Genomic DNA, 12,256 nt, shown 5'->3' on the forward strand with positions numbered 1-12,256 from the left:
GCTTCTCACACCCGGGGTGGCCGCCTCCGAGTGTCCCGGGGAGGGACAGGGACAGAAGGGTCCGGGGCCCTGGGCGCACGCCCGGCCAGCGCCCAGAGGTTAGCACCCGGCGGAGCGCCCAGGCCTGTGCCGGAGTCCCCAGCCCACCCCTCAGCTCTGTGGAGCCCTGGGGCCGGCCCTTCCCGTCCCGGGCCCGGCCCTGCCGTGGCCGTGGCAGGTGTGGGTGGACGGCCACGCGGTGGGTTTGTCTGCTGAAATGCCAGTCTGCTCCACGGCGGGTCACGAGTGGGCCGGGGCCCGAGTGCGCACCTCTGCAAACCCGATGGGGAGGGCAGCCGCCGGCCGGCCCTGCGGCACCGCGGGCCAGGACGCCACGGGCCGGGCCGGCACCGGGGACTGCCCTTCTCTTTGGTTTTTGGTTTGTTTTGAGTTTATACAATCATTAAGAAATCTTTGGTTTTGGCTGGAAATTTAAAAAACAAAACAAAACCAAACAAAGAAACCGCCCTCCCTGGCGAACGGCGTGGCGCTCTCCGACGCGGAGTGGGGGCCGAGGCTGAGCTACATTCAAAGGAAAGGTGGCTGGGCGTGGGGCGCGGCTCCCGGGAGCCGTGGACGCGAGATTGTCAACTCATAACGACGACGACGACAACTTAAACGCTGGGTCTGTTTCGGCCACGTCAGAGGAACGACAGGAGATGTGTGTGCGGCGTCGGCGCCGGGGGCCTCTTTGGTGCCGTCCCTCCCACCCAAGGTCCCGAAACGCGGCGGAGCAGGAAGGCAGGGGCGGGAGCCGGTGTGTGGCCAGCGGTCGGGAAGGGGCGTGGCTGGCCAGCCCCCGAAGGCGGTGGGGGCAGCAGGTGTGCACCTGTGCAGACCCCCTGCAACGAAGAGAAACGGAAGATTGCAATTTGCCCTCAGTTTGCAGTAGCTTTCAAGCAGCGACATTCAGAGGCGTCGGGAGGCCCACCCCAGGCCACAGGTCCCTCGGGACTGCGGGAGGGAGGGCGGGCTTGGCAGCGCTGCGGGGTTCGGGGAGCCGAAGCGAGCCACCCGGTCACGAGTTGGAATGAGGTTCTCGGCGGCGCTGGGCTGCGGTGGGGAGAGGCCCGCACCCCCTCGCCCAGCCTCGGCGGCCACCACGGCGGGGGGCAGATGGACTGCCTACCGGAGGGTGAGGGGCGCACACAGGCCCGCTCCCCAGAGGTAAGGGGCTGCGAGGCCGCCCGTCTCCGCGGACCTGGCCTCGGGGCGGACGGTGCAGGCTGCAGAGCGGCCGTGTCGCCAGGGTGGTGGGCCTCAGGCTCGCAGCTCTCGGGGTGCAGGGGCACCCCAGAACGAGATGGGGCACCTGGCCTCTCAGGCTCACAGCTCACAGGGTGCAGGGGCACCCCAGAACGAGACAGGGCAGGCCTGTCCCTCGCTAACGAAACCGCCGCCCTTCGGAAGCGCACTGATTTCCTGCCACGTGGCTCCCACGGAGCTGCAGGGGCCCGGGGGCACACGGTCCTGCCCATGCCTGGCTCTGCCCTGTCCCTGCGAGGCCCCAGCTGGGCAGAAGCAACACCTCACTCCCAACAGCGCCGTGACCGGCCCTCTGCCTGCAGGCTTCGGGGCGCACTGTCTGGACGCAGGGTCCCTCGGCAGCGCCCCGCCGAGCACAGCGACACACAAGAAACCCAGGGATCGTCTCTTTGTGGGGGGGACCCAGGTCTGGGGTCGGAGCCCTCTGAGCGCGTCGCGCCCCTCGTCGGAGCCGGAAGATGGTGTGGGGCGGCCTCAGGGACCCAGAGGGTGGCAGAGGGCACGCGCCCTCTCCGGGCCCCGGGGTCTCCCTCTGCAACCGAAGTGGTGTCCGCTGAGCACGCCGCGTTCCCCTCGGCCCCGTTCCCAGTGCTTCCTCCACCTGCCACGCCCCACGGCCCGCCCACAGGCCTGCTCCGGGGGCTGGGGAGTCACACGGCGTGGGCACGCTTCCTCGTCGAGAACAGGCCCGTCAGAAAGGCTTCCGTGGAGTCCGCCAGCCCCCAGCCCTGCACGAGCACTAGAAGAGTGACACACGTCCCGCCCCCTCCCCCTGTCTGGGCCCCAGCAACGGGGCCCGGACGGACGACCAGCTCCTCCACCCCGGAGCTCGGCTGTCTGAACGGAACCCCCGGAACGGCGCCCGGGAGAGCCAAGGGCCCGCGGCCCGTGGTTCCCACGTCGCCCTGCTCTTGAGAACGCTCACCCCCCACGGGCGACGGAACAGAGGCAGCGCGCCAAGACGCCGCCCGAACTCAGCCCGCTGTCCCGGCTCCACAAACGTCAGGTGAAGGGAGATGAAGACTCCGGCCCCCCCCACGACTCCCCACCACGCCGGGAACCACATGGCGCCCTGAGCAGCCCCGCCTGTCCCGCAGACCAGCAGAGGGCGACGAAGGACGCTCCTCCAGAGCCGGGACGGCCACCACAGCCCCCTCAGAACTCAGGGAAGGGGCGTGGAGGGGACGAGAGGGGAGCGGTTCCAGATGTCGTCTGTCCGCTCCTCGCCCGCTGCCGGTTCAGAAAGCGTGCGGACAGGCAAGGACCGGCAGTGTCCGTGGCAGCCACACCGGGCCCCCGGCGTCCCGTGGGCTTCTGGGTCCCTCTGCACATGGCCCTCCGGGGACACGCCCGGGGCTCTGGGCCGCCGAGCCAGCCTGCCCGCAGCTGGGGCCGAGTCCCTTCGCCGTCCCTGGACGCGCACCCCCCCCGCAGAGAGCAGCAGCACCCTCCTGGGCCCCTCACCTCTGGGGGGGGGGGAGCAGGTGGGCAGCCGCCTCCCGGCCTGCTGTTCTCCGCCTGCGCTTCTGGTGTGCGCAGAGGCCGAGGCACGAGCAGAGGCGCCGGGTTCGCGGGGCGGGCTGCACGCACACCATCCAACGTCTCACCGCCCGGCAGGAGAAGGACCCGCCCCACGCCCCCCCCAAGCCCCACGCGCCCTCCGCTCCTCCCGGCCCTCCTTTCCGCGCTCGAAGGGGCTCGTCCGGCCGCACCTCTGCCCACGCGTCTGCTGCACGGGGGGTGAGAGCCCTTAGCAGAGGCTGGCAAGGTCAGTCTGGGGGCACAGGCAGGCACAGCGAGGGACACTGACGCCCAAGGGGACCCTGCACCTGCTGGGCGACCCGGTCAGGGGGCCGGCGCCGCCTCCTTCGGCAAGTCAGACACACGACAACAGCCGCCACGGCGGCAGCTTCCTCCTCACGTGCTCCCCTCGCCCCCCCCACCCTGTGTGCTGTCGCCTGCAGACGGGACCCCAACACACACAGAGCATCAGTCGTAACACACACTGGTCCCCTAAGTGCTACAGCTAGCGTTACTTCCACTACTTATAAAGTTTCTTCTTCTTATCTACTTGGTTTTGAGTTTAAAACCCGTTCTGCAACGATGCTGACCTACGCTGAGGTATTTCATGGAGACGCCGGAGCTCACTGCCCCCCCCAGCGCCACCCTCACGGACCGGGGCGCCGCCACTCCGAGAGAGAAGGGGGAAGGGGACGAGGAGGCCGGGCGGTGAGCTGTGGCTGCTCACAAGCCGAGTGGGAGTCGGTGCGAAGTGGACAGACGGCTCGGAGAGACAGCCCTGCCCGCGCACGGAACCGTGTCAAACGGGGGAAGCCTGGGGCGCCCCCCGCAGTGTCTCTGGGTGGAGAGAAGGGTGAGGGGGGCCGGGAGCCTGGTGCGCACCGCCCCCCGGACGGCCTTGAAGGCCTGTGTTCCTTCTCGGAAGGCAGGTGAGCACGAGGGAAGGTGGGCCATTCCACAGAGTGTTGTCCTCAAGGGTCCTAAGGCTGAAAATGACTCCAACACGGCCAGGGCCATCAGCCACGTCACACACACACACACACACACACACACACGTGAACGCACGACGGTCACGGCCAGGCTGACCGTCCTCCCTGGCCGCAGTGACTCCAGAGCCCCGGTCTTTGGTCAGCTCAGCCCACCCTCCCCCCGCCCCCCCCGGCTCCACTGCCCGTGGCCGGGAGGCGCGGTGCCCGAGGCGCCCGTCCTCGAGCTGACCGAACGGAGCGTGCCCGCCAGGCCCGTCCGCAGCCCGCCCTTCCCCTCCCCCCCCCCCCCCCGGCCCCCCTGGCGAGGAAGGCTCTGCGAGGGAGCTGTGGCCCGGGGACAATGCCACACTCAGGCTGCGTGCGACGTGTTTCCTCGAGAGCCCGAGGCCGTCACTCGCCAGTGGCCGTGCCTGCTGTCGGCGTGCACGGCTCCGGAAGGAAGTCCGCACTGACGTCCCACGCCTGCAAATGTAGCCAGCGTTCCCAGCAACTTAAATAGAAAACTTAATGTTAAAGACAGGGTTGAATTTAAATATTGTGTCAGGCAAACATCTGTGCTTCTGGGTGGTCTAGACAAGGTTCTCTCTGCCTTCACAAATGAAGGGCGGAAAATAGGGCAAAATAATATTTTTTAAAAAGAGGTATAATTGTGCTTCTTCCCCCCAACAATGAATTATGTAGAACCGACTGGCAAGACAATCTCACGGAGAGTTTTAAATTAACCTCCTTTTCCCTTTAAAGAAAGACTTGTGATCTCTCGCAGCGCCGCCACGGAGCGCGCTCGGGGCGGCCCGCACGGAGGGCAGCGGGCCCTGGGGCGCTGGGACCGAGCTTCCTCACGCAGGGAGTGTGGGGAGTGCGTGCGAGACACAGACGGGCGTGCACAGCCTCTGGGGCCCCTTCCGCGGGGCCACGCTGACACACACAGGCACTCGGCTCGCTTCCGAGGCCAGGAGCCCGGCCGGGGTCCCTGGGCCTGGCCGTTCCGCTCAGAGCTGCGCGGGGCCAGCCGCAGCTCGCGACCAAACGCACCGCCGGGAGCAGCCGGAGTGGACAGTCCGCTCACCACGCCCCAGGGAGGGCCCGACCCCAAGGGTCAGAGCAGGGCCGTGACGTGCGCACCGGGTTTTGTCTTTGGTCTGACACACTAAGCGAACCCAGGGGTGAGGCGGAGCCGGCACAGACACGGGGGACCGGGAGACGGACGTGCTGGACCGCGATGGCCCACCTGCCCTCCCTCCCAGAAGCACAAGGGCTCGGAGCCACACCTCTTTTTGGTCAGATGCCCCCGTACTTTCCAGACGCCCCCACCAGGTGTCTGACAGCAGCGTCGGAGCAGCTGGCTCCGGAGGTCGCTCCAGGCGGAACGCTCCCAGAGACGACGGCAGGGCGGGGCAGGGCGGAAGGACGCGGGCGGAGCCGGGAGCAGCAGGGCCGCGGGCGCCCGCGGGCGGGCGGGCAGGCGGGAGTCCGCTTTAGGCTAGCGGCCAGCAACAAGCTGTGTCAGTGTTCCACACGGACGGACGGACGGACGGACGGGTGTAAGTGGATCTTTCATCTCGCAGCTTGTTTTTAAATAACAGGAAAAACTCAGTCTAAGGATTTACTTCTTTTAAACGCAGGTTGCCAAGCTGGTTTCAGGCCTGTGGATCCTCACGGGGGTCCCTGGCAGAACCCCTCCTCCCCCACCTACTGGAGGGGCGGGCAGGGCCGGGGAGCCGGGCGTCCGCGGGAACGCTCCAGCGGCACGGGAGTCACAGCTGGGGCGCCCTCCGGGCCCCGCAGGGAACCAGTCGAACGCAGCCTGTCCTCGTCCCCCCTCAGCCTTTGGGCCCGAGCCCCTCGGGACTCCATGCTTCCTTTGGTAGCCACTTCGGGAAATTAATGCTATCGCCTCTAACCCAGTGTGGGGGCACCCGCACCCCTCCCTGAACGCTGCCTCCGAGCCTGCCCCCTCCAGGGAGCCCCCCTCCCCCCCAGGCGGCCGCAGGAGGACCGACAGCCCGACGACCGCGCGCACAGACCGAGCGAGAGGCGCGGGGCCAGGAGAGGGGCCGCGTCGGAGGGCGGGGCGTGGGGGGGGGGGTGTCACTGGCACCGCCTGCCGCTCTGCTCACACACCGCACGGACGGAGCCGGCGAGAACGCAGGTTCACGCCTGCCCAGAGGATGGGACGATTCACCAACGTAGAAGATTAAAAGAAGCAGCAACTCTTACATAAAATTAATAAAGACAATGAAAAAGAAATTGTCAGTAGCATCTAACTCCTCCAGGGGTCTGAACCGCACGACACGAACTCGTCCATCAGTACAGCAGCTTGCTAGAAATCGACTTTGGTTCAAGCTTAGTTTAAAAACACAACGTAAAGACACACCACACATCGAGAAGGCGGATGGACGTCTGCTGGTCCCCCGCTTGCGGGTCGGGGCCGCGGACTCGGGGCCCGAGGGCGGGGGCAGGGGAGGAAGGCGCCGGGGCGGGAGGTCAATACTTCGAGAAGCACGACGACGGGAAGACGGAGCAACGACGACGAGAACCGAGAGCCGGGGCGGGACGGACGCGAGTGTGTCGGCCCCGGAGCTTCGGCCACCCCCGACAGCCAGCACACACAGGCACGCTCGCCGCGGAGGCCCGAGCGCGCAGAGCGGGACGGGCGCGGGAGCGCAGGGCCGCCACGGGGCCCTGACGCCGCAGCTGGGACAGGGCAGGGAGGGAAGGGGCCCGATTCACCTGCCGCGCGAACTCCCCCTTTGCTCGGCTCAGTTGCTCGTCCAGAAACGCCCGCAAACGGTGCCCAGAGCTCGCCGCCCCGCCCGCCCCGAGATGTTACTGGTGTTACACCCGCCTCACGGGGCGTCGTCGCTGACCGGCCGCGGCGACCCCCACAGGGGGCGTGGGGTTCCCGCTCAGAGTCCGGCAGAGGCTCTGGGACCCATGGCGGGCAGCACGTGCCCGGTCCATCGGAGGACAAGGACGGTCTCGGGGACAGACCTACAAGCCCCCGGGGAAAAGGAAGTCGGTGGCCAGAGGAGGAGGTGGCAGCGACCTGGGACCCTGCTCGCCGGCCCCTCTGGAGGCCGGCCACCGGGGGAGAACAGTCCAGCGGGGGAGGACAGCCCAGCGGGGGAGGACAGCCCAGCGGGGCTCCTTCAGAAAACGGAGGAGGAGGGAGCGCGCTCCGGAGGCCCCCCCACCCCCAGCGGCACAGACACACACACAGCAACAGCAGGAGCACTTCTCAGGAGACGGGGAGTCGGGGAGTCGGGGAGTCGGGGAGTCGGGGGAGCCACCGGTCAGGTGTCTGCAGTAGTCTTTGCGCCCGGGGCCCCGGCCTGGGGTCCTTCAAGACCCGAGTGAGAGCCACAGTCCGGCGGGCGCCCTCCCACACACAGTGCTCCGAAGGCACCGCCTGACGGGCGCGAGGGGAGTGGGCGCCCGCACACGGCGCCCTCGGCCTCCGCGCGAGCCTCTTGCATAAGTGGCAAAAGAAAATAACTTCCCAGGGCCTCTGTGAGAGTCGTCGGGGGAGGGGACCAGCAAGAACACTCCGCAGCTGAGAACGCAAGTCCCCCCGGCCCCAGAGCCCCCCACAGACAGCGTGGGGGCTCGCTGACACAGGATCCAGGAGCGAGAGACGAACACGTCCGAACTATATATATATAAAAACCACAACAGTGATAACAGAGATACAGTAACACAGGCCTGCCTAAGTTGTACCAGTTAAGAAAGGAACCCCCAACACAGTCGTTACTATTATAAACACCTTGTTAGGACTTAACGGCCTATACAACAGACCCATAAAAATGATTTTTTTAAGAAAAAAAAGGAACTTAGACAAACAAGAGCCCCTCCTACACTGGAACGGCAACCCACCTCACTGCCGTGCCGACTGCTGGAAACGGTAAGTAGTAGTGAGTGGTCCTTTCACTCGCTTTTGTTTGTTTTTGATTTTTTTGTTTCTGCTTTTTTTTTAAGTTTTTGTTAGAAAGTTTTCCAATCCATGAAGCAATCCTGAAAAGACAGTGTTTTATTACAAAATTAGGCAAATGCTGTCCGGTCTCCGTCCCTCCGCTCCGGCACGTGTCTCTGCTCTCCTCGCCTCCCCCCGGGGCGGGAGGGAGCCGCCGCCCCGAGGCCCGGCCCGGGGCCGCACGGCACCACGCGGAGGGGGAGGAGGCGGCGCTCACTGCGCCTTGGAGGCGGCGGTGGTGGTGGAGGCGGCGGCCCCACCGGCGGAGGCCGCCGGGAAGAGCGAGTTCGGGCCGGGCTCGGAGGAGGTGGAGGCGGCGTGGAGGCTGGCGACGGGCCCCGAGCCCCCCGCGGAGGCGGCAGCGGCGGAGACCAGGCTGACCGGGTTGCTGGTGAGCAGAGAGAGGTTCTGGGGGTTCAGGAACAGAGGGGCGGTCACGATGTTGGGGGCTCCTCCCGCGTTGGCGAAGACCAGGTTCCCGGTCGCGTCCAGCGATGTGATCGGGAGGGAGCCGCCCGACGCCAGAGCTGCAGACAGACCCCGCGGGCGGGAGCGGCCGTCAGTACCGCCCCGAGGGGCCGAGGACGCCCCCAGCGGCCGAACCCCCCCCACGCACGGCCCGGCCGGACAAGGGCACCCCCGCTGACCGCTGGCCCGAACCAGAGTGCTGTCGTGTCACCGACTGAAGTCCTGTCTGAGCTTCGAGAGCCCGAGGACTGACCGGTCCGGTGACCACGAGCTGGACGTGGACGGGGCAGGGACTGTCGAATCCGTCAGGGTCACGTGTGTGTCAGAGGGCGCCACCTGATGTCGCCCGCCCAGAAGCACCTGGTGAGTCAGTCCCTTCTGCAGCGCAGGTGGCCGACCCCGACCCCCCCCGCCAACCGGCCCCGGGGAGGGGAGCACGGACACTCGCCGGGCAGCCTTCCCGGCCCCCTGGCACCGTGAGGGGCGTGCGCACTTCCTGGTTCTACACACAAAGTCAAAAACCATCTTTCAACAGGCTTTGGTTTTGAAATGGGTTACGTGTTACCGGTCAAGTGCACCGTGTGACCGAGCTCCCCCCTCCGGAGGCACCCCGCCGGCCGCCCCGCCTGCACGCCTGCACGGAGCCCGGCTCGCGGGCCGCAGGGAGGACTTGCTCTGGGACTGAGGACCGTCTGGGACGACGGCGTCAGCGAGGCTCTTCAGAATGACAGGGTGCTCTCATTCCTTAGGTTTTCTTGTTACGTGACAACCCCCGAAAACCTCCCGGACCCATAAAACCGTGGAGATCTGAAGGCTTCTCCCGGCTTTAAAAATTCGGTTTGCTACGTATGTAACGCATAAAGAAGGCCAGAGAGACTGGGGGGTCCCTGACTCGGCCCCCATCGTGTGCAGCGTCCACAATGACAAGGCTGGTGCGTCTGGATGTTGTCCGAGACCCCATGCTGAGGGTCACAGACCGGTCCGCAGTCTGCCTGTGGGTCCTGCTCCCCGCCCGGCGGTGGCAGGGAGCCCCCCGCCGCTGGCGCACCACCGAGACCTGGAGGCGCCCTGCTGCGCGAGAACAGGGGTCTCTCACGGACCTGAGTCAACGAGAGCCCCTGACTCTCAGAAGCGTGCGGGCCTCACCCCCACCCTGCGCCGTCCGGCCCGCGTCCGGCTCGCCGGTGGCTGACGCTGTCTGCAGTGCACTTGCTGCAGACCAGGGCCCCTGCCGCACCGCCTTCCCTGACCTCAGCTGACAGCCCACCTTTCGTCCCGAGAGCTCTCACTCAAGCATAGACCATCTTAACTTCAAGAAAAAAACACCCTCTGATTAGCACCAGGAAGTCTCTCACAGAGCTTCCCGGGACCGCGTCACGGCTCGCATGCTCAGGCACAAGCCCTGTGGGCCGGGCCAGGGGTTCGGACACGCTGGAGGCGGGGCCGCACACTAGGGCCCGTGGGCATGGGAACACATTACAGCCTGAGGGCGCAGGTGCTCCCAAACGCCGGGGCTCACAGGAGGTCACCTCCTGGGGTGCGCTCTCCTGGGGAGGGGGTGAGGACGGGAGCTCCACCCGTCCAGTCTGCCCGGGGGTGGGCCTGGGTAAACCTCTGGGGGAAGGGCTGCCCCCGGTCTACGCCCCCGAGACAACGAGGGCCAGCACGGAGGCCCTTGCTGCTCACAGCATGCCGAACAGGCGTCTCCGTCTGGGCTCCCACACTGGCACCCCCGTTCTCCCGCCGGTTCACAGGGGCGCTTTCTCGGGCCTCGCGTCAGTCCGCCGGTCCACTGCCGCCCCCGCCCCCACGGGGACCCCCGCAGAAGAGCCGTACTGACCTTGAATAGTCGCCAGTGTGCTGTTGCTCATCAGAGCCGGGCTGAGCGCGCCGCCCAGGGTCCCTGGGTTGAGGCTGAGTAAGGCACCTCTGCGGGCGGAAGGGGCAGAGGGCTGTCAGCGCGGGGGCGGCTGGAGGGCTGGGGGCCCAGCGGGGCGGGGCTCATCTGCCGCCCCCACGACTCGGGGCACCCAAAGCGAACAACCCAAGGCCCAGGGTCACCTCCCAGCCCCTCTGACCCTCCTCTGCAGCATCTCATTCTCTTCCTCTGAGCAACAGAAAACGCCGAAGAAGAGAACGTGTTTGCAGAGCAGTTCCTGACGTCTGACACTGAACGTGGGAACCTACTGCATCAGCCCCCCGTCTGCTGGAGAATCGGGGAGCCGCCAGCTGAGCAGGCAGCTCCCAGGAACAAGCGGGGAGCTCGGGCTCCGCCCCTGGCCTCGCCCCCGGGCAGGCCAGTGCCCGCTGCCCCTTCAGACCCGCGTCCACAGCGATCAGCACCCCTGGGCCGCCACGGAGCAAGGAGCCGCTGCAGAGCGCTCAAGGCGGGAAGCCGAGGACCCGCTGGTAGCCCCCCGCCCTCCCAGGGGCCTCTCAGGCGCAGCAGCAGGGGCGAGGCCCTTACCCAGCTGCGAACTGCGACGGGGCCATGAGGCCCGGGCTCAGCCCCGCGGCGGCGGCCATGGCGGCGAGGCTGGCGTTGGCCGGCAGCTGCGTGGCTCCGGGCAGGGCGGTGGCCGTGGCTGTCTGGAGCCCCGCCGCCGTCACGGTCACCTGGCCCGTCCCGAGTGCAGAGGGCAGAGGGGTGGAGGCGGTCTGTGTCGTGCTGGTCTCACCGGCGCTGGAGGCCTCAGAGGCCGAGGCCGAGGCGGACGGGGAGGGGCTCAGGCAGGGGGGCGAGACGGCGGGGGCGGCCGCGGGGGCGGCGGAAATCACGGTCGCAGTCGCTGTGCTGTTGGAGGAGGCGTCGGCGGTGCCTGCAGAGACGGCCAGGTCAGCACCGCGCAGCCCCGGTCAGCGCTGCCACGGCAGCGGCCCGGGAAAGCGCTCCAGGACCACAGCTCGGGAAAGGACAAGCCCAGACAGAGTGCTGGGCAGCCGGACGAGGAAAACCGACACGGTGCGTGTGGGCGATCATGAACACGCCCGCGTGTGGGCATGCACACTCCGTGCTGCTGAGAGGCCCTACGACGGGTCCCCCGCCTCGGGGCCCGTCCGGAACCCGGCCACGCAGCAGGAGGTGAACTTGAGTGGAATGTGTGGGAATCATTCGGAAACCACCCCCTGCCCGCAGGTCCATGGACAAGTGTCTTCCACAGAGCCGGTCCCTGGTGCCAACAAGGGTGGGGACCGCAGCCCGAGGAGCAACACCGCGCATCGGCGCGTGTGTCCGACGCCCACAGCTTGGCCTCGAAGCGCCCCTGCTCACCAAGAACTCGGAGCTCTCGGACAGATGTGAAGGTGAGCCTGAACGTCTTGCGCCAGAGAGGAACCACTCCGAGAGGGACAGGGGCGTGCTACAGGGCACAGGAGCCCGCGAAAGGGACCCCCACCAGACGAGGCTGGGACAGTTCCCACACCGAAACAAAGGGGGCACCACTCCAACCTGCGGGGTGTACAAGGGTGTCCGGGTCTGTCCCGACAGAGAGAAATGGGGGTCCGTCTTCAAATGTAATGGTGGAATACAAACACTTGTTCCCTTTGCAGGTCGTGGTTGGGTCACGGGGCCCAAGGGGCGTGATGAAGCGAAGCGTGGTGCAGACTCAAACCCCGCGCGGTGCGGGGGCACACGGTGCCTGCAGAACACCCTTGCATGGCGCACCCTGAGAAAGCTGTTCCTCGGGACGGCGCTGTTAGTTTTACATGTATTTGGGAAATCTGCTATTTACAAGGAGGCCACGGGGGAAAAATTATTTGTCTGTTTTATAGTGAGTGTGTCACGCACTAAGCAAGAAACAGAGATCTTTAAAAAACCCAGACCTTCTGCAAAGTGCAAAGTCTACTACTGGCGAAGACAGAATAAGTTGTGAAACCATAACCACTCGTGACACCGGCGGGGCGCGAGGGGAGGCTGGTGGAAGCCAGGGCCCCCCCAGGGAACCCCCCGGGAGGCGGAGGGGGAGTGGGCGTTGTCCTGGGTGCAAAAAGCTGCAGTGAGTCC

General features: G+C 66.7%; 1 protein-coding gene across 3 annotated transcripts in view; it reads right to left on the bottom strand.

The window, feature by feature from the left end:
- Positions 1-7,984: 7,984 nt before the first annotated feature.
- POU2F1 (POU class 2 homeobox 1) overlaps positions 7,985-12,256 on the bottom strand; it is a 97,619-nt gene continuing 93,347 nt past the window's right edge. For all 3 annotated transcript variants that reach the window (XM_036015115.1, XM_036015114.1, XM_028530684.2), the window contains 3 exons: positions 10,721-11,072; positions 10,094-10,182; positions 7,985-8,312 (listed from right to left, as the gene is read on the bottom strand). In XM_036015115.1, coding sequence (XP_035871008.1) covers positions 7,999-8,312; positions 10,094-10,182; positions 10,721-11,072 — 755 coding nt within the window. In that variant the 3' untranslated portion in view covers positions 7,985-7,998. The remainder of the gene's footprint in view (positions 8,313-10,093; positions 10,183-10,720; positions 11,073-12,256) is intronic.

This window comes from Phyllostomus discolor, chromosome 14 (assembly GCF_004126475.2).
Source record: "Phyllostomus discolor isolate MPI-MPIP mPhyDis1 chromosome 14, mPhyDis1.pri.v3, whole genome shotgun sequence".
Classification (NCBI taxonomy): domain Eukaryota; kingdom Metazoa; phylum Chordata; class Mammalia; order Chiroptera; family Phyllostomidae; genus Phyllostomus; species Phyllostomus discolor.